General features: G+C 35.2%; 1 protein-coding gene across 2 annotated transcripts in view; it reads right to left on the minus strand.

The window, feature by feature from the left end:
• Positions 1 to 26,054, minus strand: part of SOS1 (SOS Ras/Rac guanine nucleotide exchange factor 1) — a 149,225-nt gene that overhangs the window by 58,472 nt on the left and 64,699 nt on the right. For both annotated transcript variants that reach the window (XM_032881959.1, XM_032881960.1), the window contains exons 3-8: positions 18,150 to 18,281; positions 16,137 to 16,301; positions 14,560 to 14,769; positions 8,486 to 8,629; positions 798 to 908; positions 622 to 720 (exon numbers count right to left, since the gene is read on the minus strand). In XM_032881959.1, coding sequence (XP_032737850.1) covers positions 622 to 720; positions 798 to 908; positions 8,486 to 8,629; positions 14,560 to 14,769; positions 16,137 to 16,301; positions 18,150 to 18,281 — 861 coding nt within the window. The remainder of the gene's footprint in view (positions 1 to 621; positions 721 to 797; positions 909 to 8,485; positions 8,630 to 14,559; positions 14,770 to 16,136; positions 16,302 to 18,149; positions 18,282 to 26,054) is intronic.

Genomic DNA, 26,054 nt, shown 5'->3' on the forward strand with positions numbered 1-26,054 from the left:
GAAGCTGTTGTATAGAGATAGTTATAAACTTGAGCGATGAAAATTAGGTGATTAATATTCTCCATTACTTTGGTCTTCTCTCTACATTGGGTCCCTTAGCTAAGTGCCTGAATCAATCTGCTGAGGTCCGAAAATGGAGATATGGATGCAGAAACCTAAGATTGTTTCTAAACAATTGGCTACATAAGCAAAAGGGTACAAGATAAAAATCTGATAATTGCTCTAAAAACCACTAGTAAAACTAGAGAAAATACGGCACTCTTTTGCAGACTCATTTACATTTATTCTTAACGAGAAAAAACAATTAGATATAGATTAATGTTCTTGGGTGCTAACATAATAACGCACAACTAAATTGGTAAAAAAAAGTTGCATCACGGGGCGCCTGGGTGGCTCAGTGGGTTAAGCCTCTGCCTTCGGCTCAGGTCGTGGTCTCAGGGTCCTGGGATCAAGCCCCGCATCGGGCTCTCTGCTCAGCGGGGAGCCTGCTTCCCTTCCTCTCTCTCTGCCTCTCTGCCTACTTGTGATCTCTCTCTGTCAAATAAATAAATAAAATCTTTAAAAAAAAAAAAGTTGCATCACATCTGAATGTTTTATAAATAGCAGTAAGAGTTTTCTTACCTTCAAAAGTTCAAAGTAATGCAGACAGTGGTAAACAGGGGCTAGAAGTAGCCTGGGTAAAACATACTGAACAGCTTCTTTGAAGCCTTCGCCTATTGACTAAAAAACAAAGTAATTAATTTTTTTTTAAGTTTACTTTTCAGACATCATATATCTTGATTTAAAAATTAGTGTACCTGTAAATAGAGTGCTGCTCCAGGCTTCGATAACTGACTGAGGAAACGATCGTGAAAACCAGGCCGTAAGATATCTCGAGCGTATGATTCGTATGGATCAAATGCCAGTTCCTTAGAAAATAATGTAAAACATAGATAATCTTTCTCCAAGTTAAAACTTAAATAACTTACCACCAGAAATACAGAAAGATTAAACTATAGGCACATCCAAGCTAGCACAGTTATGTGCTTCTTTTTAAGCCTCAAACAAAATTACATGGCTATCCATTATGATTTTAATTAAGGACAAGTTTAATATTCTCCAGAAGAGATAAGTAAATCAGTTCTTTCTGATGAATAATGATATCCTTATAGGTTATGACACCTCTCCTCAAAGGATTCTAGTAGAGCATTATCAACAAAAGTGGTCATAAGAATGGCAAGACTTTGGTTCTGGAAAACAAAATTTAGCTGGAATAACAACAAATACAGATATCAACAATGAGGTAAAGTATAAACCTTTGGAATAGGGGCATCCAACATTTATTTTCTCATGGTTATTTCTTATTGATAGACTTTTACTTTCACATTCTTCAAGCCAAAGGTAGCAGTCTGTATCATCTAAAATTGTTATAGTTTTCACAAGCAATTAAACAAGAGTTTATCCAAATTGCCAAAAATTCTACTATCATCAATCATAAATGAACTAAACAATTTGAATGGTTAGGTCTAAAAGAGTACAATCTATGGGTTTTGATGATTCCTGAGGAAAAAGAGAATCGGTGTCTTGATTTTAGAAGGAGCCATCCTCTGCCCTATTCCTTGTTAAAAAACAAACAAAACAAACTTATGAAAATTGCGCTCTAGATTCTAGCTAGAGCTCATTTCTAGGATGGGGAATTCTAGAAAGAGAAAGAGGACATCTAGTGGAGGAGTACAGAAGAAAGAGGGACTGACAGCTCAAGTGATGTTTATGTTCATTACCCTTAATGTCGTTTCTTAGGTTTTTTTTTTTTTTAAGGAAAGACTGAATGATAACAATACAAGATCAGAAATCAGAAGACCTGAGTTCTAGTCTTTGTGAAATACAATATGGCATATAAAGTTCTAAGTCATTAAATTCCTTGAACTAACTCCTGATTCATTTCCCAATTTCAACTCCTTCAACTACTTTCCCAACTAAAAATTTCTATGATAATATAACACTGGAAATTGCAGTCCACTCCAGATTTTACAAGAACGGATGGTAAGGTTCCAAAAATAGTAACAGAAGGGAGTCAGGTATGAGCAGAATAGATGGGACAGAGAAATAAAAATGTGATCTGATGCTTTTATCACGGGTCTCTTGAACTCTAGAAATCATCTGGAACAGCAAATAATGTTTGTCCTCCCCCTCTTTCAATGAACTCTAATTTACTACAGAATTTTTAGGACAACTACATGCAAAAACTAAAGGCTATACAGCAAAGTGGCTTAAGAGCATAACTTTAGAGTCACAGGGATCCAAATTCCCATTCTGATTATACTACTTATTAGCTGTGTGAGCTTTGATAAATTAAGCCAGTTTCTTCATTGAAAAATGGATAGTACCTACTTTCAAGGGGTTGTTTTAGGAATTAAATGAGGTATCATAAGCAAAATGCTTACTATGCATGTACATAGTAAGCAGTGAATAAAAGGTCCCCAGTATTATCATTCTAAAATAGCACGTTTCAACAGAGAAAAAAACTAACTACTAACTAGGAATCCAACCTCTCCTCACAGTTTTATTCTTGAGGATAAATACATAGAATTGCAAGCACTTCTAAGAATCCTTGTATAAGTTAACAGATTTTATGATTAGTTTATAGGTTAAAATCAATACTTAAAAGATTCATAAAAATTTGATTATCAATATATGTAATTGTGTATTAATGATTAAAAATGTAGAATATTCCAAACACATAGAAAAATACAGAGAAAAACCTAACATAACTATATTCACCATGTGGCTCAAAATAGTTCAACTTAATCTTATAAACCTGTTTCAGCTTTAAAAAAAAAAAAAAAGTAAGACACCATCGTGGTAATTGATCTTCCTGAGCCCCCTTTCACAAGCTTATGTCCTCCCTTATTGATCCCCAAAGGAAATCACTGTCCTGAATTTGAATTTTATCATTTCCATGTATGTTTTTATATAATTACACATGTATCAAGAAATAAGGCAATGTTTTCAAACTTTATATAAATACCATAATGTATTTATTCTTTTGCAATTTGCACTTTACATTCAAAGTTGTGTCCAAGATTTATCCATTTGTCTTAATATGGTTTCTTCCATTCATTTATTCTAAACTCTATAACATTTTATTGTATATAGGTATTTTTGAGATAATTTAGATTCACATGTAGTTTCATGTGTGCACACTACTCAGTTTCCCATCATGGTAACATTTTGCAATAGTACAATATGATGCAATATCACAATCTGGCCATTGACACTGATGTAAAGTATGCATCAGGGATCTGAGATTGCCTTTTTTTTAAGAAAAACTTTTTTAAGGTTTTATTTTTTTAAAGTAATCTCTACACCCAACGTGAGGCTCAAACTCAAAACCCGAGATCAAGTCTCACGCTCCACTCAGCCAGGTGCCCCTCTCTTGTTGCCCTTTAACAACACCTCCCTCCCTCCTATCAGCACACAAATCTGAACTATGTTATTTTTTGTTTTGTAGCTCATGCTTTGGGTGTCGTATCTAAGAATCCTTTGCCAAAGCCAAGGTTTTGAAGATTAAGCCATGCTTTCTTCTAAGAGTTTTATAATTTTAGCTCTTACATTAGATCCATTTTATGTTTGTATATGGAGTGAGGCAAAAAGTTCAAATTCATTCTTTCATGTTTCTCATAACTTTATAGTGTCTTTTTGTAAACAGAAGTTTGGTTTTTTTAAATTAACATATAGCACATACCCTCCCCAATGTCCATAACTCAAGCACCCTCTCCCTAGCCCCCTCCCCCCGGCAACCTTCAGTTTGTTTTCTGAGATTAAGAGTCTCTTACGGTTTGTCTCCCTTCTGATCCCATCTTGTTTAATTTTTCCTTCCCTACACCCAAACTCCCCATGTTGCCTCTCAAATTCCTCATATAAGGGAGATAATATGATAATGTCTTTCTCTGATTGACTTATTTTGCTCAGCATAATACCCTCTAGTTCCAACCATGTCATTGCAAATGGCAAGATTTCATTTTTTGATGGCTGCATAGTATTCCATTGTATATCTACATCTATACCACATCTTCTTTATCCATTCATCTGTTGAGGGACATCTAGGTTCTTTCCATAGTTTGGCTATTGTAGACACTGCTGCTATAAACATTCGGGTGCACATGCCCCTTCGGATCACTACATTTGTATCTTTAGGGTAAATACCCAATAGTGCAATTGCTGGGTTACAGGGCAGCTCTATTTTCAACTTTTTGAGGAACCTCCATGCTTGTAAACAGAAGTTTTAAAATTTTAATTTCTCATGGTTTGCACTCTCAATATTCTTTAAGAAACCCTTCCTATCTCAAAGTCATAAACATATTCTCCTATATTCTCTTCTGAACTTTTAAAGTTTGCTTCTCATTTTTGGATTTTTAATCTGTTGAGAACTTGGGTATGACATGAGCTAAGGATGGAATTTTTTCTTTCCAAATGGATAACCAGTTTTGACCCAACACAATTTTTTAATTCGTTTTTTCTTTCTCTACTGGTTGATAATTGCAATCTCAGTCACATATGTGTGTATGTGTGTTTTTTCCAGGACAGTCTATTCTGTTGCACAGTTTGTTTATACCTTCACCAATACCGTGCTACTTACTGTGACTACATAGTAAATTTTAAAATTTGACAAGACAAATACTCTTAACTTGTTCTTCCTCAAAATTTTAATTTTTGTCCCTTCATTCTTCCACATGAGTTTTAAGACTAGTGTGCTATGCACTGGATTTAGAGATTATTTGGGAGACTAGTATCATTATACTATTGGGTCTTTCCATACATGAACATAATATGTATTTCCACGTATTCACATCTTCTTTATGAACCTAATTATTTTATGATTTTCTTAACTGGTCTAGAATATTTGTTGGGCTTATTTCTGAGTGTCATGTAGTTTTGTTTCTATAGTGAATGGCGTTTTTCCTTTAATGTCATGTACAATGGTTTATAACTGAGCACAGTAACGCTATCAGTTTTTATGCTAATCTTTTATGTGGCAACTATACTAAACTTGCCTAATATACTACATAAATCTTGGGTTTGCCGTGTTTACATGGTTTTGAACCTCCTACAAGTGGAATTACATAGTATTTTGAATGTCCTTATATGGTTCACCATGTTGCCCTTTTTAAAAAAAATCGGTTGTTCATTCTTTTTGTCATAGCATTTCACTGTGTGAATATATGACAAATAATTCACTATGACTAAACCTGCTGTGAACATTTTTAAACATGTTTTTTGGTAAACATGGGCACCCATTTTTGTTTGGTATCTGCGCAAGAGTGAAACTGCTTGATCATGTGGTACACTGTAGGCTTAATTTTAGTAGATAAGCCAGTTTTCTGAAGGGGCTGTACCATTTTATATCCCATCCATCAGCAATGTAGAGTTCCAACTGTTCAATGGTTTTACATTGCATTTCCTTGATGAATAATGATGCTGAACTTTCTTTCTTCAAGAAATATCTGCTTAGGTCTTCTATTTTCTAAAAAAACTACACTGTCTTTAAGTTACTGATTTTACATACTCTGGATAGGAGTCTTTCATTGGCTATAGATACTACAAATACTATAGATACCATCTACAGCTCGCTTTTTCACACTCTTAATTTTGGTTATCGATCCAGATGTTCTTACCTTTAAAGAAGTCCAGTTTATTATTATTTTCTTTCATGGTTTTGGTATCTTAAGAAATCTTTCCTTATTTGGGGTGCCTGGGTAGCTCAGTCAGTTAAGCAGCTGCCTTCAGCTCAGGTCATGATCCTAGCATCCTGGGATCCAGTCCCACATCGGCCTCCCTGCTCAGCAGAGAGCCTGCTTTTCCCTCTCCCTCTGCCTGCCACTCTTCCTACTTGTGATCTCTATCTCTCTGTCAGATAAATAAATAAAATCTAAAAAAAAAGAAAGAAAGAAAGCTTTTCTTATTCTAAGGTCATGAAGATCTCTTACATTTGCTTCTACAAGTTTTATTATCTTAAACTTTGAACTCACTTTTTTTTTTTTAAATATTTCATTTATTTATTGGAGAGAGCCAGACAGACATAGTGAGAGAGGACAGGAACAGGGAGAAGCAGGCTACCTGCTGAGCAGGAAGCCAATGCGGGACTCGATCCCAGGACTCCGGAACCATGACCTGAGCCGAAGGGAGTCACTTAACCAACTGAGCCACCCAGGGACCCTAAACTCATCTTGAATAAAAGTTCAATTGGGCAGAAAATTCCATTTTCCCTTAGTACTTGAAGCTACCACTCAACTGTTAGCCTCTACTGTTAAAGAGAAGCCTTCTGTCATTCTATTTGTAGTTCTTTTCAAGTACTACTCTCTTTTCTCTCACAAATTTTAAGATTTTTCTCTTTATCTTTGATGTTCTATAGTTTCACTAGAATGTTTTTGGCTGTAGGTTTATTTTTATTAATCCTGTCCAGTATTTGGAATTCATTTCTGATCTGGGAACTCATGTCTTCATTTCTGGTAAATTCTCAATTTTTACCTCTTCAAGTATTTCTTCTCCATCATTCTTTAACTGAAACTCCTATTAGATGACATCAAAGCCCTTCAATGTAGCCTTTATTACTCTTAAGCTATTCTTTCGCATTCTAATTGTGGTTTCTCTGTGTCACATTCCGTCCTCAATTCCTTTTTCCAATTCATTAATTTTCTCCTTGAACTGAGTTTAGCAAATGTTTACTACATACTGAGTTTTTATTTATATTTAATTCCCAATATCCCTGTATTTTTTTGATACTTGCCTGTTATTTTCTTTCCACCTATTTTTGTTTCAGCACATCTTCTTTATAAATGGATCACAGTTCTTCATTTATCTGAGCATCCTAAACTTCTTTTAAACTCTTTGTATGTCTATTGTACAAAATTAATTTCATCTGAAATGAATTCATTTTCTAATTGTTGATTTTGTTAGATAGCACTCTAAACATTAGAATTTGTCTTGTATTTTGGAATTCTGTATTATATAGACTTCTTAGGGGGAGGCTTTTAATTTCTGGTTTCCTTTTTTTCTCTCCCATCCATTTATGGTCACTCTTGTAGACCTGAACCTGCTCTGTAAATGATTTTGGGGTCTCAGGCTCTGTAATCATACCAGCTTAATACTGTAGGATAATTTGTTAAGTTTTAAAGTATTTTTGTTATAAGGTAGTGTTTCTTTGTCCCCGACCTCAAGTCCAAACCTTGCAGGGAGAAAGTTGTAGGATTGCTCCATCATCTTCTTATAATCAGGATCCTGGAGCAAGAAGCCTTGCTCACTTTCATAGAGCACATTTAGTCTTCATTATCCTCAAGGGCAACACCCAACTACCGGAGCTCATTACTTTGAATGTTTACTCTATTTCTGATCTTATTTTTGAGCCTAGTTATGTATAGTCCTTTAAAAAAAATACACTTTATGACTTCTGTATGTTTGAAGCAAGAATGAAGGGGTATTGTGAAGCTTAAGCTTACCAGTAAAAATCTTAATTTTTTTGTTTTATAAACTCAAACTTATGTTTGTGGATTTTAGAGTCAGAATAAAGTAAGAGCTAAAAATCTCAGAATGAGGGGTGCCTGGGTGGCTCAGTGGGTTAAAAGCCTCTGCCTTCGGCTCAGGTCGTGATCCTAGGGTCCTGGGATCGAGCCCCACATGGGGCTCTCTGCTCGGCAGGGAGCCTGCTTCCTCCTCTCTCTCTGCCTGCCTCTCTGTCTACTTGTGATCTCTGTCTGTCAAATAAATAAAATCTTAAAAAAAAACTAAAAAAAAAAAAAAACTAAAAAAAAAAAAAAAATCTCAGAATGACGACCAGTACTAACTTATTAGGACTAAATCCTGTATTTTAGCATTTGAATACACAAGGAGAAAGTTACTATTTTTCCACCCCCATAACATTTTATTCATCCAGGTCCTAGACTTGATTTTCCTGTTCACTTCACTCCTCCTATTCTAAATAATAATGTACAGTGTGAAGGTAGTTAGCTAAATATTTTAGGTAGGTTACTTTAATTTTTACAAAATCCTGAGTCCTACTATTGTTATTCCCTACTTTAGAAATACAAATATGGGGATTTAGAGATTGGAGATAAATTGCCCACAGTCACATACAACTAAGCTGCAGAACTGAGGCTGGAACACAAGTATCTAACCTCAGGTCCAACTTCCATGGCTGCTTCAATGACAGGGCATTCACGGTCTTTTCTTAGCTTTGCTATAGAAGACATGATGGACTGTCAGCTGTAAATGCCTCCCCTCTGGGGGATCTGTTTTTTTTATAATGAATGAGAGGCTAGTTTTTTGTGGGTTTCGTAAGATAACAGAAACAAATGTTGACAATGAGCCTCTGAGGAACAGATAATATGACTGAGTAGTCAGCAGTCAATATCTATGATTTTAGCTGGAAACAAGAATTAAGATTCCAATTTTAACGCAAATGAAGAGCTTTCATGCAGACTTTTTTTTTGGTGTGTAATTAATTACTTACCTCTGCTAAGTCTTCAAAGCAGCTTCCTACTAAGGGATGGGGGCTACCTTCATCAGTCATTTCCACAGTATCTTCTATATGGCCCAGTAACTTTACACTAAGTTCATGTATATCTACTATACGACTAAATATATTTTCTACATCCTGTTGGGAGGAAAAGCAAATTCAGTTAGGTTATAGAATAAAAAACAAATTTTGAGCCAGTAAGTCATTTTATAATCATGAAATTTAACATGGCAAATGCAGTGAGAAATTTTAACTTACAAATGCAAGTAAAAGACAATTCAAGAATTCTTTTTGCAAAGGTGTACAATTTGCAAATACATTTCTTTAGGGCAATGGTTCTCAAAATAATATACAGTACTTTTAAAAGCAAAAAATTTAGTGAGAAGAATGGCACTGTTTTACATTTCTGTAAATCTCTACCATCTGGCTTAATAGAAGATAGCTGCATTTAATCTGTTGTGATACACTGTTTTTGATAAAAGCATACAAAGAAAATCCAGCTTCACACAGATAGGTGGAAAAGGGAGGAATATTTTAATGGTCTATTCAAATAACTGTAGATTGTTTTTTTTTTCAGTAGAGTTTCTTTAATGAGATATAAGTCATTTACCATAAAATTCACCCTTTAAAGTGCACTATTCAATGGTTTTCACATATTCAGAGCTGTTATCACTACTATCAAATTCCAGAATATCATTATCACCCCAGAGAGAAGGTCTACATCCATTAGCAGCACTCACCATTCTTTTCTGCCCTGGGGCTGGCAACCACTAATCTATTTTCTAACTCCATGGATTTGCCTATTTTGGACATTTCATATAAATGAAGTAGACAGCCTTTTATGATATTACACCAAAAGTCAACAAATGGTAGTTTCTTAAATGTTAGTTGCAATGTGGAATCTGAACCCATATCAATTCTGTACTTCTACGTTAAAATCCATCAGTCTATATTAAACTCTGAGTGGATTCTTTACTGATGTGTGGTTTTGTAGCATTATGAATTTGGTCACCTGGAGTCCACTGAATTCCACAAATCTTCCAAATGTTAACACATTTAACAAATTTCACTACAGAAAATTAGAAGACCAAATCCATTATCACCACCGTAACACACACCGGCAGTGTGAGCGGATAAAAATTAATTTTTAACACTATCAACAAATACTGTCACTTTCCTCGAAGTGACAGGTTTGTTCATTTTATCCCCCCACTTCACTTATTTTTGAGAAATGTCTGCCAAATATACAATTCTGAATAACCACAGTCTGTCAGTCATTCTTTCAGGTAAAGTAGTGTCTCATGAAGAAAATGGCTCGTTCAGTTAGCAATTCAGTCATATAGTGCTTTCCTTCAAAGCAACCACCCTACTTTGATATGTAGTAGAAATGCTTATGTGTGCTTCCTAACTGCCTCAGCTCTTCTCTTCTTACCTGGGCCTTCTTGGGACATGCCAAGCTCTTGTTCTACCAGTAGTGACAAAAAAATTCATGAGTCCATATGTACTGCCCTTTTATTTCATTTCTTCATTCTATTCGTCTATCATCTCATTTTTATTACAAATATGCATACATACAAGAATGCTCAATACAATGCCTAGTGACTCCTGTAAGATTTTCTGCAGGTTAGATTCCTGGATAGACTTCTACCATGGGGTTACATATTTAAAATGTCAGTGAAGACAGAATGGGAGAAGATATTTGCAAATGACATATCAGATAAAGGGCTAGTATCCAAAATCTATAAAGAACTCATCAAACTCAACACCCAAAGAACAAATAATCCAATCAAGAAATGGGCAGAGGACATGAACAGACATTTCTGCAAAGAAGACATCCAGATGGCCAACAGACACATGAAAAAGTGCTCCACATCACTCGGCATCAGGGAAATACAAATCAAAACCACAGTGAGATACCACCTCACGCCAGTGAGAATGGCTAAAATTAATAAGTCAGGAAATGACAGATGCTGGCAAGGATGCAGAGAAAGGGGAACCCTCCTACACTGTTGGTGGGGATGCAAGCTGGTGCAACCACTCTGGAAAACAGCATGGAGGTTCCTCAAGAAGTTGAAAATAGAGCTACACTATGACCCAGCAATCGCACTACTGGGTATTTACCCTAAAGATACAAATGTAGTGATCCGAAGGGGCATGTGCACCCGAATGTTTATAGCAGCAGTGTCTACAATAGCCAAACTATGGAAAGAACCTAGATGTCCCTCAACAGATGAATGGATAAAGAAGATGTGGTACACACACACACACACACACACACAAATACTATGCAGCCATCAAAAGAAATGAAATCTTGCCATTTGTGATGACATGGTTGGAACTAGAGGGTATTATGCTTAGCGAAATAAGTCAATCAGAGAAAGACAACTATCATATGATCTCCCTGATATGAGGAAGTTGAGAAGCAAGATGGGGGGGGTTGGGGGGTAGGAAAAGATTAACTGAAACAAGATGGGATTGGGAGGGTGACAAACCATGAAGACTCTTAATCTCACAAAACAAACTGAGGGTTGCCGGGGGGAGGGGAGTATAGGGTGAGGTTGTTTGGATTACAGACATTGGGAATGGTATGTGCTATGGTGAGTGCTGTGAAGCGTGTAAACCTGGAAATTCACAGACTTGTACCCCTGGGGCTAATAATACATTATATGTTAATTTAAAGAAAAAAATATATATAAAAGTAATTAATGCCTCAATAAAAAATAAATAAATAAATAAAATGTCAGTGGATAGCTTTTTAGAGTCCACTGGTTTACCCTCCCACATGTAGCATAGGGGAGTAACAGTCTAACCAAACCCTCACAAAACCAAATACTGTCAATTTTAATTTATTTTTAAGATTTTATTTATTTGACAGAGAGAGAGAGAGAGACAGTGAGAGAAGGAATACAAGCAGAAGGAGTGGGAGAGGGAGAAGCAGGCATCCCACTGACCAGGGAGCCCAATGCAGGGTTTGATCCCAAGGACCCTGGGATCATGACCTGAGCTGAAGGCAGACACATAACAATTGAGCCACCCAGGTGCCCCAAACACTGTCAATTTTAACTTTTAGAAAAATGCCTAGGTAACTGAAAAACAAGAACTAATTACAATTATTCAGTTACTATTTTTTTATTTGATTTTTAGTAGTGACTTTTTTTTTAATCAAATCAACATTGAGGCAGGATTCATATCCAATAAGATAAATCTACTTTGATGTGCTTCTGGATAGATTTTATGTAGTTATTCACTCTTGTAACTATGACCATAGTCAAGACACAAAAGTCTTATTACCTTAAGAAGTTTCCTTATGCCCCATCCTCAATAATCACCATTATTGCTCCCAGGAAACTAGTGATCTGCTTTCTGTCACTATAGATTAGAATTCTAGATTATTAAAAAATGGGATCATATATAATCTTATTTGTCTAGTTTCTTGGCTAATGTTTTTGAGATGCATCCTTAATGTTGCTTTTTTCTTTAATATTTTATTTATTTGTCAGAGAGAGGGCATGAGCACAAACAATGGGAGAGGCAGGCATAGGAGAAGCAGGGTCCCCACTGAGCAAGAAGCCCAACACAGGGGGCGCCTGGGTGGCTCAGTGGGTTAAAGCCTCTGCCTTCGGCTCAGGTCATGATCTCAGAGTCCTGGGATCAAGCCCCACATCAAGCCCCACATCGGGCTCTCTGCTCAGCAGGGAGCCTGCTTCCTCCTCTCTCTCTGCCTGCCTCTCTGCCTACTTGTAATCTCTGTCTGTCAAATAAATAAATAAAATCTTAAAAAAAAAATTAAAAAAGAGAAGACCCACACAGGACTTGATCCCAGGATCCTAGGATCCTAGGATCACAACCCGAGACAAAGGCAGACGCTTAACCAACAGAGCTACCCAGGCGTCCCCTTACTGTTGCTTTTATAACTACTTCATTCCTTTTAATTCTGAGTAGTCTTCCTTTGTATGGACATACCACAATTTGTGTATTCATTTACCCGCTGATGGATATTTGGGTTGTTTCAAGTCTGGGCCATTACAAATAAAGCTGCCATGAACACTCGCAAACAAGTTTTGTGTGGACATGTTTTCATTTCTTCTGGGTAAAAACCTAGCTGTGGAATTGCTGGTAGAATGCCTAGTTTATATTTAATGTTACACAAAACAGCCAAACTCTTTTCCTAAGTATTTGTACTAGACAACATTCCCACAAGCAGTTGCTCCACATTCTTTTCAGCATTTGGTATTGTCAGTCTTTTTAATTACAGCCTTTCTATCTATTGAGTCTGTAGTAATGTCTCATTGTGGTCTTAATTTGCATTTCCATAGGATACTGATGTTGAGCATCTTTCAATGTGTTTTTTGGCCACTGGTATAGCTAGTTTCATAAAATCTGTGAATTTTTTACCCACTTAAAAATATCAGGCTGTTATTCCAATTATTGAATTGTAAAAGTTCCTTATATATTCTGGATTCAAGTCCTTTGTCAGGTATATGTATTACAAATAGCTTCTACCATTCTGTGGCTTTTTATTTTTATGGCAGTGTCTTTAGAAGAGCAAAAGTTTTTCATTTTATTGAAGTCCAATTCATTAATTTTTTATTATGGTTCTTGATTTTTGTGTCTTAAGAGATCTTTACCTATTCTTTACTCCTTTCTATTTTATTAATTTAAAAAATCTTTTATTTATTTATTTGTCAGAGAGAGAAAGAGAGAGCATAAGAAGGGGGAGCGGCAGGCAGAGAGAGAAGCAGGCTCCCCACTGACCAAGGAGCCCAATGCAGGACTTGATCCCAAGATCCCGGGATCATGACCTAAGCCAAAGGCAGCCGCTTAACTAACCAAGCCACCCTAACATCCCCTACTCCTTTATTTTAAAAAATTTTATTTTTAAGTAATCTCTCTACACAATGGGGGCTTGAACCCTGAGATCAAGAGTCACACGATCCACTGGTTGAGCCAGCCAGGTGCTGCTTTGCTCCTTTATTTTTAAAAACAACTTTATTAAGGTAAAATTCACATAGAATATAACTCATCCATTTAAAATGAACAATTCAATGTTTTTTTTTTTACTCTAAAGATTTGTGCAAATCATAAACCACTCCTGTAACTTTTTTTTTTTTTAAGATTTTATTTATTTATTTGACAGAGAGAGATCACAAGTAGGCAGCGAGGCAGGCAAAGAGAGAGAAAGGAGGAAGCAGGCTCCCTGTAAAGCAGAGAGCCCGATGCGGGACTCAATCCCAGGACCCTGAGATCATCACCTGAGCCGAAGGCAGAGGCTTAACCCACTGAGCCACCCAGGCGCCCTACTCCTGTAACTTCTAATGGCCATCCATGGCCATGCCTTGAGCCCCAGTTTCAGCTTCTGCAGTAAGCACTACGTTTTTGACAGTCATCCATGGCTAGACTTCTAGGAATTACTAGATGTAACCCCCTTAGACACTCTCAGCTGTTTTCACCACTCAGTGCATTTCCCCAGGATTCAGTTAGGTTGGTTTGATTACTATTGTAAGATCAGTGATCCCTTCTCTAATGCTCGTTACTGGCTCTCTCTTTTTGCCCCCCAAGATATATTGTGGTCATACTTTATTATGGTAATTACCATACTATATTGTCATTTAATATTCAAGTTTACATTTCGGTCTTGACTAGCCTCCCAACTGAGGGAAGGAATGGTCTTATTTATCTCTGAATACCCACTGCTAAGGGCTACATGATGCCTAACAACATATATAGGCAGCATTGATGAAGTATTAGTTAAATGACTTAAATGAGTCAAATTAAACAAACATAAATCTTCCACCTTAACAAGAGGCTTTATTCCTTGGAGTACACAGAAGATTCTTTAAGTTTATTTATATATAATTCAGTCTAGTTTATAATGTGTCCTTTAATTTTTGATGTTGAATTTACTGAACCTTTTGTAGCAACTCTGAGATCAGACACTATGAATTAAATCCCACAACTTAAAAAAAATTTGACAAGTTAGCAATCGTGAACCACACAAATTCAAATTTGAGTGCTCATGTAAAATTAACAACACATGCAATGATATATGTGTACACAACAATACTTACATTAGCTGAAAACAATTTTGAATTGGAGACAAAGGGCTCTCTAAAAACTTTTATAATTAAATTTAGTTCCCTTATGTACTGTCGAATTTCTGCCATAAATGCTTTTACCAAATCATAGTAAGTTTGCTCTCCTGAGGTGGAAGGCTCTTCATCAGTTAAAGATAATATATTTATATCTTCTACATCTTGATGAAACATGTCCATTAATACCTAGAGAGTCAGAGAGATAAGACAAGTACAATAAAATATGAACCTATAGTTGAAGTCAAGCACCAGAAGTTGCTCTTTGAATACAGTTCTTAAGTGATAAAAAGCAGATACACAATAATCTCTTCTTGGCTCTATTGCTACTGCCTCCTCCATATCTTCTCTAAAACAGAATTCTCCATCTAATATCACAAACTGCCTCCTCCAAGTCCTCTATTAATACTAGTTTCTGTCTGTCTCTTGTTAATCTACTACTTCAAATTTGTTTCCAAATTCTGTTAGATTTCTCTCTGACTTAGTCTCCTCTGTTTCATACCCTTGCCATTATCACCTCATTCCAGGGCCTCACCACCCCATCTCTGAATAATTCACAGTGTGCTAACTGGCCTCCTTGATTACAATTGTTGGAGACTGATCAAAACTAGTCCTTATTATTATTAAAGAAGTCTACTATCCAAAGAAGAAGTCTACTATTCAAAGAAGTCTACTATTATTACTCTTGCTAAACCTCATCTTTCCACTTCTGTAAATTTCTACACCATTATCCCTACAACACAATTAAATTATATTTTATCTTGGATTACTTTCTGCTTGTTTCACAAATAGAAGTTTCCCATCATCAACTCTGGAGCCTTTCTTTTCTACAAAATCATTTTTAGGAAATGAAAATATCAAGGCAATCTAGTAAATAAGTAAAAGCTTTAGACTCAGATCTAGAGTCTTAAGTCTAGGCTTTGAAACTTCTAAGAAATCCTGGACCAATTTCTTTATCTCTCTGAACTTCAGTTTCCCTTTTATAAGAGCATCTACCTTAGAGGGGTACCCTAAAGACCAAATGAGATAAATTTCATATATGCTCAACTTTCAATAACTGTTTGCACTTAACATTATAATAAAACCAAACAAGTAGTATCTATAGATAGTTAAGTATTGAAATAAAACTCAAGAGTTTAGTATTTTTACATTTTCAAAATTTGTTTTAAAAAATCCATAATTTTCTAAATGTCCCAATCAAAATGATTTAAAGAATTTCACTAATAAGAGATAATTACTAGTATTACCCCTATTTGCATGAACACATGAAAGAAAACTGCCTGACATGTTTAAACAGTTTAGTACTATACATACATTTATATATGTGTGTGTGTGTGTGTGTGTATATGTGTGTGTGTGTGTGTGTATATATATATATATATATATATATATAAAATATTCTATTTCCAGGAAGTGTTATCTTGAGTACTTGCTATTAGGTTACTGGAAATATACCCTAACACATAATATATAATTTTATTGTCTGAATAGTATGTTAGTATTCAATAAATCAGGAATAAAAATTTAAGAACAAAACATAGAGATCAGTATCTTACCTTATCAGCACACATTGCCACTTTAATATCCTGTTTTGTAATTTCATAATGCCGTATATTTCGTACGTAATTCCCCACCAGCTTTAAAATGTCTGCAGAAATGTATTCTAATACTGCTACTATGTAAACAGAAACCTGGTGGTCAATTTTATAACCTAGGACCTCCTGAAAAATTAAAAGAAAAACGTGTTTAAAAATCATATACTACAAATTTGACACACTGATTAAAAATTTTAAAAAATATACAATTTAGCTTAACTTTTTCTAAGGCCTGTGACTACCAACAACATTTAATTGTAAGTGGTTCATCTATGAATATACATACTGCTATTTGGAAATGTAAGCTAAGCAGGCAAGGCAAAATTACCCATGATCATGGAAAATACTTAAGTAGTACACATTACTAAATAGATCATCCTTAACCTAGAAAGGGAAGCTCCAATTTGGGGGAGGGGAGAAATGTTCACTTTACCTAATTCAGGATACCTGGAATTAACTATAACAAAAGATGTTTTTTCTTTATGCAGAACAAAAATTAATGTATTATTGGTATCTGGAAATATCTACAAGCCTTATACCTCTATTCTTCTTTCCAAAGGAACCTGGGATCCTAAAACCCTAAAGGCACATTCCTGGTATCTATAACTGTTTCTATGGAAAAAAAAAAAAAAAAAAAGCTATGTTCTACTGAACAACAGTGGTTATTAAAAACATGTTAAATAGTATTATTAAACTTCAAAGAAAGTATGGGATTTTGTGGGGTCTACAGGAAAACAAATTCTATTTTTTAAATAATCCAATTTAAAAAAAACTTTGAAATAAGAAATTTAAGTTGAGGACAAGTGGCATTTACTTTTAAAGACATGTAAAAACTATTTAAATGGTTATAGTAATAAGAATGTATTAGTAAGTTGAAATGATATCCATAATCAGATCAAAAAATTCAGTTTATGATCATTATTCATAGAGCATGGACATACCTCAATTTGTTAATTTTCTTAAAATATAATTCAATATATGGCTAGTAAGACTCATGAAAAGAGAATTATAAAGAAGTGTGCAATTACTAAGAGATTTAGTAATTTTCTCTAACTTGTACTTACTTCTTTAGACCAGTAAGATATAGGCAGATATTTCTATCCCAATAACCCAAGTACAAAACATAATCTTTTGACAGTCTTAAACATCATCCAAGTGTCGATCTTAAATCTTGGACAAGATCAAATAGACCTAAGTTCCCTAACATTATCACTTTGAGCCCTGTGGACCTGGACTAAAAGTCAATCAGTTTCTGATTCAGGCACCTCTTCTACAAACTAGGGATGAGAATAGTTAATTTGTGGAGTAATAAAACTTAGAGATAATGTATACAAGCATTAGCATTTTGCTTGTATCACAGTACACAGAAAATTACTGATATGAAAAGTATTAAGGTTTTAATTACTACAGTACCTATATTTTTGATGAGTTTGTTTGTTTTATTAAATAAATAGAAACAGCATTATTAGAGTTTCCAGCAATTATTCTATTAGGTCTGGAGAGATTCAGCTGACTGATTTAAATTAGGAGGAGGACTAGGTAGTTTAAGCAACCTTCAGAAAGTTTTTGTCCAAAGATTACACATAGCCCTGTGGCAGACTCACAGAGGTCCCTTACACATCTAATAATTTGAAGATTTATAGGGACACTTAGGTCTAACCAACAAGAAAGGAGTTTTATAGATTATCTTTGAGGTTCTGGTAACACCTGTGATGAACAAAATTCACAATTATAACTTTTCTTAGTCTTTTCAATTTGCATATTTTTGTTGGTATGAAATTACTTTAAATCATGCTGCCCAACTTACAGTTTCCTATTATATCATCCCTCCCCATGACATGACTTCTGGAAAAATTAAAATGAAAGAATTTTACTCTTCAATTCACTATCTTCCATAAAATATATTCTTAGTGCTTTAAAATCATGGGTTTTATTTTGCTTTTCAAAGGCAAGAAGGCAGTATTTCAGCTTTACCTTTAGTAAAGGATGAATTTTTTCTACTGGGAGAGATAAAGGGTTTCTTCGCTTCCTCTTTTCAATAGCCGATTGGGCATCAGCTATTGCCCACTTATCAATTGGATGAGGGAAACTTTTTTGAACACGTTCCTTGGAAAATAGGAAAATAACAACTAAGTAACAAATATATTAAATAGTGCTCTTCACTTACAATTTACTTTTAAAGTCAAAGAATCACAAAAGCAGGCTTTTCACATATGGTATAATTTATAGTGCAAACATACTTAAGCTAAGAGAAAACTATAGCTGTCAATGTATTAGTATCTTACTTAGGCAATTAAGAGACTAAATATCCCTTGTATTATCTAGGGGGAAAATCACATTCTGAATTTCAGCTTCACTGTGATAGAGCTAATGACAAGAATGATTAGAATAAGCACTGCTTATATAAAATCTCAAGGAACAAGACCTAAGTTCAATAAGCAAAGATCTAAATCCAATTTTCCTTCATTTGTTCTTTCAACAACAATCACAATCTCAAGTGGCATTTTGTACTTGAAATCTCTAAGAATTTTTTCTTTACTTTTTCATCATGCAAAAATACCTGACTTCAAAACTATTTGCACATCATGGAAATCAAGGATTTACATTGGTAACAGTAATTTTTATACACTGTAGCTCATCATTAGAGTTTGAATCCTTCAAAGATCATTAATTTTTAACAAAATAGTTTATTTTAATTTCTACCTCTTATTTGCTTAGAATTTCTGCTGAAAGTGAAGGAACTCACATTAAAATAAAAGCTGAATTTCCCTACTTTAATACATTAATGTAATTCATTTCAAACCATTCTCTCAAGTTTTAGAATTCCACTTTCAGGATACCATAGTTAAAACCAGCAGAGGTCGCTATTAACATAATTTAAACACATGTATATAACTAGTAGTATGTAAAAACTATTAAATAAAATTAAACATCACTGATTTTAAGTCTAAATAAAAACTTGTCAGTTGCTATTAAAGTGGACAATAAAAAAGACTGCCATGTGATACTCTGGGGGAAAAATGTGGATCTAGGACACATTAAGAACAATTATCTATGTTTAAGGCTAAATCAGCTGCCAAACGTAAGAGGTGATTGTTTCAATTCTCATTAATGGAATTAAGAGGTGTATTGAAAGAAATTACTATACTTACACAAAAGTAGTTTAAAAACTTTTTGAAATGCCTAGCTGAAAACCTATCTGCCAGGACAGTATACCTTCATATAATACAGGCAATACGAAGGTCCAAAATATTGGGGCGAGTTTGGCAGGCAAAAAGGAGAAAAGGGAAGGGGGAAAGGGTGGAAAGGACCAACCAGAGCAAAAATTATTTTCCTTTTTTCCAGGAAATGACTTGCTAATCCAAAAATAACAATTAAGAGACTTAGGACTAACTTAACTATGGCTTCTAATTAAAATTTTCAGTGATGAGTTTCATGTAATTAATTAAATGGGTAGAACCATAGTACAAACCTTACAATGGGATGGCCCTGTGGGTTGCTAATTTTTTTTTTTCCTCTTCCTCAACTCACAGTAAGAAATAATAAATTCTTAATACATTTTACATTACATCCTTAAACATCACACACATACTAAACTGGAACAAAGTTCATAAAACAGAACCTGCCCTAATATGCAATGCACTGATACTTAACTATTCATTTCAAAAACGTTAGTTGGGCAATGCACTGAAGTGATTTTATGACTGACTGAGGAGTCATAACCTACAGTCTTAAAAAGCACTGATGTACAGTGGTGAAAGAAAAGCAGAAGAGAAGAGAAGCTGAACTCAATATGACAATTCTAAATATACTGCACATATGTCTTTGGGGGAAAAAAAGTCATTGGTGGAATTACAGAAGCAACACAACAGCAATCCCTTCCCATCTCGGTTTTATTCACCTAGTTCCAAGTTTATCTATTGTTTTGAGAAAGAAGGGGAAAGAAAATCAGAAATGATAAAAGAGAAGGCAAGAAAGAGAAAATATTATTGATGAAAAATGTATTTTAAACTTACTTAGGAGGTAACAAACAGGGTCAGAATGTATGGAAAAAGACTGGTAAGAGTTTAAAAAAAAAGTGCCTTGTCAAGTTTGAAAGAATTACTTTATCTCTTATAGTGTCAAATTTAACAGAGCAAAATAAATTTTTATGATTATTTTACATATTTTAAATGTTTTTTAAAAAGCCAAGGAGGAATGATCAATGAAAGAGTCATGAATTAGAATTCTATTACTCTGAGACTTTAAGATTAATAATTTCATGTGTTTGAAATGAGAAATTCCATCTTCATCAATATCTAGTGGCTTTGGGAAAAATCTGAGGTACAGAGATAGGTTTGAGATTCTGCAGTCTCTTATTAATAGAATCCTGTCTTTTCCTTTACAAAATAAAAGGGTCTAAATAGATATCCTTATAAATCACTTCCAACACAAATATTCTAGGACCTGTAAAAATTCCCACTCACGTACTTCAGTGCAAATATTCAGACCTGCAAGTACTTTTAAAGTCCTATTAATAGTAATAAAGGCTTACTATGGGAGAATTTGGGGAAGGGATCCTAGAAAGGTAAAAATATAGAGAAATTACTTGGGAAATCTAAATGTTAATAGAACATTCTTAGAAATTATAAGGATTCTTTAGGATGTGAAGGAAGAGAAGTTAACAAAAAAATGAATGGAAAAGTAAAACAAACTTTTTAAATTTTAGAATATAGCTCAGAGGAAAAAAAAAAAAATCTAATTAGCCCAAGAAAGCCTGAATTAAATGAGAAGAAAAATGCATCAGTCCCATAAGAAATGAAAGTTGGTTAAATACAGGACACAGAAGCCAGGAAGGGAAAGAGGAAAATTATTGACACATGGAAATCAGTCTAGCTAACCAGAGAGAAAGAGGGAAAGAACAAGTGCAATTACGAAAGGATGAGACCTAAGAAATTAAAGGAAAAAAAAGAAATTAAATAAAAGATACTTTACCAGGTACATGGAAAAAATACTATTATTTTTTACTTCTATTTTTAAAAAAGGTTAAATATAGAAAATGCAGAGGGAGCATAAACCAGACTGGAGCAATTTTATACCTATCTCCTAAAAATAAACTATTTTGAAAAGACAGAAACAAATAATACATACTCCTCCTCTACATTACCAGAGCACTCCTATAAATGCTTCTTTATTCATCCTGAACACTGCCTGACAGATAGATACTCAAATACTGGTGGCATGAATTTTGGCCACATCAATAAAATGAAATCCCTTTCCTTTGGACTATGATAGTTCACAGTCTATGATTATCTGTAGTACAATTTACCAAACTCTTAATTAATATAAGCTAGATTATAAATATGTCTATAATCCATCAGTTTTCAAGCACTTTTGAAGTATTTATTTTCCTAAAACTATAGGGCAACTAAAACTCATTTTTAGTCTATTAAATCCCCAGGGTGCCTGGGTGGTAAGCCTCTGCCTTCGGCTCAGGTCATGATCCCAGGGTCCTGGGATCGAGCCCTGCATCGAGCTCTCTGCACAGCAGGGAGTCTGCTTGCCCCCCTCTCTCTCTTTGCCTGCCTCTGCCTACTTGTGATTTCTCTCTCACTCTCTCTCTCTCTCTCTCTGTGTCAAATAAATAAATAAAATTAAAAAAACAAAACAAAACAAAAAAAAACAACCCACAAATCCCTGTGGGGCCAAATATCAAGCAAGAATTGCTATTCTACTCTGAATAATGTTTATAGTTTAATCAAAATGTATTCTTTAGAAAGATTAAAAAGTTATATGTTGCACTAATTCAGACTGATCTATTTTTTTAAGTGTAGTTTTTAATATGGCCCTCAAATTATGGTGTTTTGTGTTTTTTTTTAAGATTTCATCTATTTACTTGACAGACAGAGATCACAAGCAGGCAGATAGGCAGAGAGAGAGGAGGAAGCAGGCTCCCTGCCGAGCAGAGAGCCCAGATGCGGGGCTCGAGCCCAAGACCCCGGGACCACGACCAGAGCTGAAGGCAGAGGCCCCAACCCACTGAGCCACCCAGGCGCCCCTGGCCCTCAAATTTTTAAGAAAATTTTGATGAATTCTCTCTTACCTCAAAATTTATTTGAAGGGCTTGTAAAATTCATGGCCCTTATTATTTTAAAAGAAAGCTCTGTAAATGTATTAAAGAAATTAAACATTAAAGAAATAAAAATCCTAATGAATGAGAAAAATGAAAACTATTTTCTGATAAAAGAATCTAAGACACCATTATATTCACTTAAATATTGCTGCATATTCATATTCCTGTCGAAATAACCCTCCAGGAATGGCACAAGAAGGGTATTTGACTATTGAATGGAAAAGACCCAGGTTTCCACTTTTTAAAAAAATCTATTCTACAATTCTGAGGGTTGTCTAACATATAAAATAAGGAGAATAATAACTACTCTACAGGGTCTTGTAAAGACATAAATATGTACTAACAGTACCCTGAAATTACAATGCCTATTACACAACAGACTGCTATTCCGTCTGATTCTATTACTGTCATATATTCTCTTCCCTAACATTCCCAATCCCAAAGCCAGCTCACTAGTATATCACATGGCTATGTCTATTTTAAGGGTCCAGATTAAGTGCTTAAAAATAACAAGAAAGGGGATAGGGTAAACATATATCTTCAATATCTCAGAAGTTTTCTGAGTATTAAGAAGCTATGAAATATCCTTTATTATTTAGAGTCTTGAGGACCTACAACATATTGGTTAAATCTGCACAAGTAAAAAGGCAGAGATTCAGTAATTTTCAAGAATTCATGGAGCTCTCCTTCAATATTGGGAAATTATATATTAGTTTCTACATTAACTAAAAGGAGGAAATTAGATGAACACAGGTATACAGTACAAGACATCTAGAAAAAGCTGAATTTGAGTTTCTTATGTAATCAAACCAGGAAATTCCTGGAATGGCATCTAACATCAGAAGGATAAGCAAGATGAGATCTGTAGCCCTATTCTAATACAGTAGGCACAAAGTTGGGTGCTGCATATTATAAATACTGCGACAGAACCTAATTAGGATCCAAAAGAGCAACTGGAACTGGAATTGCTCATGAAAAGAGTCAGGCAACCAGTTCTATTCAACATCTACTCTGAATCCCAATGTAATTAAATGCTTACAGGAAATCATGAATACAAGATAGCTGACCTCATAACTCAACAGGGAAAAATGGGATAACAATGTATGAAACCTACTTTGAATTACTTAAGAAATCAAAGTGAATTATTATTCTGTTGTACACAATCTTTTCTATATCCACAACACCCGTAATACAATGTATTTAAATATCTCTTTGCTTCAGCGGAAAATCTGGATCTCCCCTGAAGACTTCTAGAGCAAAAACTGCCCTTGTCCCAAAACCCTCTTGACGGTAAGTTTAACATCTTTTCCACTACCCAAGCTGTTTCTGGGTCATGTAAAATCTTGCCATCATCCTGTGTGACTTTATCATCTATATTAAGGACATATAAAATACCCTGACCTCTTAATTCCTTGAATACCTCATCTTGGGGACCTTGGCTTCTAGCCCAGCTGCCATGACATGGCCACATCCTGCTTTGTAACTGTGTTACTGAGGAAATCTTAAATTCCAACAACTTTGTCTCTGATCCCAATCTATTCTTTTAATTCTCTCACTCAGGTATTCTAGTGTTATCAGTTCTCTGACCTTACTGGGAAATCCAGTACACTGGTTCCCTGCGTGTTTTCTTCCAGTTTGCTTGCCCTCTCCTGGCAGAATGGCTGAGTTGGAATGTGCATCCAAACGCTTAGACTTTCTGGGTTAGAGTCTTGGCTTCACTACTTATTAGCTGTGACCTTGGGCAACAGCAATTTATTTAACCTCCCTGTGCTTCAGTTTCCACATTTATTCATTCAACATGTATTTCCTGAGTGCCTTCTCAGTGCCAGACATTGTTCTAGGTGCTAGGAATTCAGCAGTCAGCAAGGAAAGTAACCTTGGAGTTTACATTCTAGTAAGGGGGGAAAAAACAGCACCATCTTCATGGGGTTATTGAAAACTGAATAAGGGATGTCTGGGTGGCTCAGTCGGTTAAGCTGCTGCCTTTGGCTCAGGTCATGATCCCAGGATCCTGGGATCGAGTCCCACGTCGGACTCCTTGCTCAGCGGGGAGCCTGCTACTCTCTCTGCCTCTGCCTGCCACTCCGCCTGCTCGTGCTCACGCTCTCTCTCTCTCTCTCAATCTCTCAAACAAATAAATAAATAAATAAAAATCTTTTTAAAAAATAATAAATTAAAAAAAAAAAAACTTTAAATAAGGGTGTCTGGGTGACTCAGTTGGTTAGGCGACTGCCTTCGGCTCAGGTCATGATCCTGGAGTCCCGGGATCAAGTCCCCACATCAGGCTCCCTGGTCGGTGGGGAGTCTGTTTCTCCCTCTGACCTGTCCCCTCTCATGCTCTCTCCCATTCTCTCTCTCTCTCTCTCTCTCTCCCAAATAAATAAATAAATAATCTTAAAAAAAAAAAACCCAACTTTAAATAAAACACAGATCATAGAAGTGTTTAGAACAGTGCATGATACTATAGCAAGCACTCATATAGCAGCCATTATTATATTTCACCTTTTTTCCTCTCCAGTTTGGGTTTTGTGATCCTCTTTTCAGAAATTTCTCATTGGATATGCCCAAATATCAATCCCTCAGCCCCCTGGGGAATGAAGCAGGGCCTGGGGTATTTAGATATATCTCCTACCCAGCCACTGTTTGTGATAAAATCTTTGTTACAATCTTATGTGTGTTGTGTTCTGAAAGCTTATGAGGCACTGCTATTATCAATTTGCCCCATTCCCTGGCCTACTGTTCCATTGTCTATCCACCATGGTGAAATACCATTCAACTCAACTACCTTTCCTGTGCCCACGTTTGCGTACTGCAAAAGATATGTCAGAGAAACCTAAAGATTTGTACCAGGATACATTCAAGGCTATTAAAGTCAAATGATCCTCATCATTACCAGAATATTTTGTATTTCCAGTTCTATCTCCCATTTTTCTGTAGTTGGAACCTTCAAACCTTCTTTCTTTTTTTCTCAGACTTATAACTCCTTCATTTGCCTCTCATGGGAAGCTAATCCATAAGCCCCAACACCTATGTGATTAGCTTGCTCCTTTTATGGTTTCCCACATACCCTTTATGCATGTCATATCACATAATGTTATTACCCATATTCCTATCTGTATTTCCTCCAAACCAGAAACCCTAAAAGGACAGGGCCATGTCATCTTGGTAAGAGACTGAAAAACTTCCTAGATTTTTATGTTTCCTTCTCCTTCCAATTGGTGGGAAGAGTTCACTTACTATCTAAAATACATGTGAAGTATCAAGTGAAGATCAAGTTCAACTGATACATTTTTTTAAATTTAAGTAGGATTTGACCTTAAGTAAATTGTTTTAAAATTTAGTTTAAGTGGGGCTTGAACTCACAACTCTGAGATTTAAGACCTGAGCTGAAATAAAAAGTCAGACACTTGATCAAATGAACCACCTAGGCACCCCTAAATGAAATGTTTTTTTAAAGACAGTTGGCTTTAAAAACAAAAGAAACACTTGAACATATTCCACTCTTAAAGCTATGTGTGTGTATAAAATTCTTGCATCAAGAAGTAGGGTTTGGAGGTCAAGAAAGTTCTTTCCAGAAGAAAAGGAAATCATGGAATAAAGGGACAGCTAAAACATACACAAGTTATCATATACCTAATACAAAGTTAGAATAAATCCAGTCTTCATTTTTTTAATACCACGTATAAATTTTGTGAATTTGAAGATCAAACTCTTTCACTGGTATTAGAATAAGTACACAGATTAGATGTGTGTGTGTGTGTGTGTGT

Source organism: Lontra canadensis, unplaced genomic scaffold (genome assembly GCF_010015895.1).
Source record: "Lontra canadensis isolate GAN:19392208 unplaced genomic scaffold, GSC_riverotter_1.0 scaffold78, whole genome shotgun sequence".
Lineage (NCBI taxonomy): Eukaryota > Metazoa > Chordata > Mammalia > Carnivora > Mustelidae > Lontra > Lontra canadensis.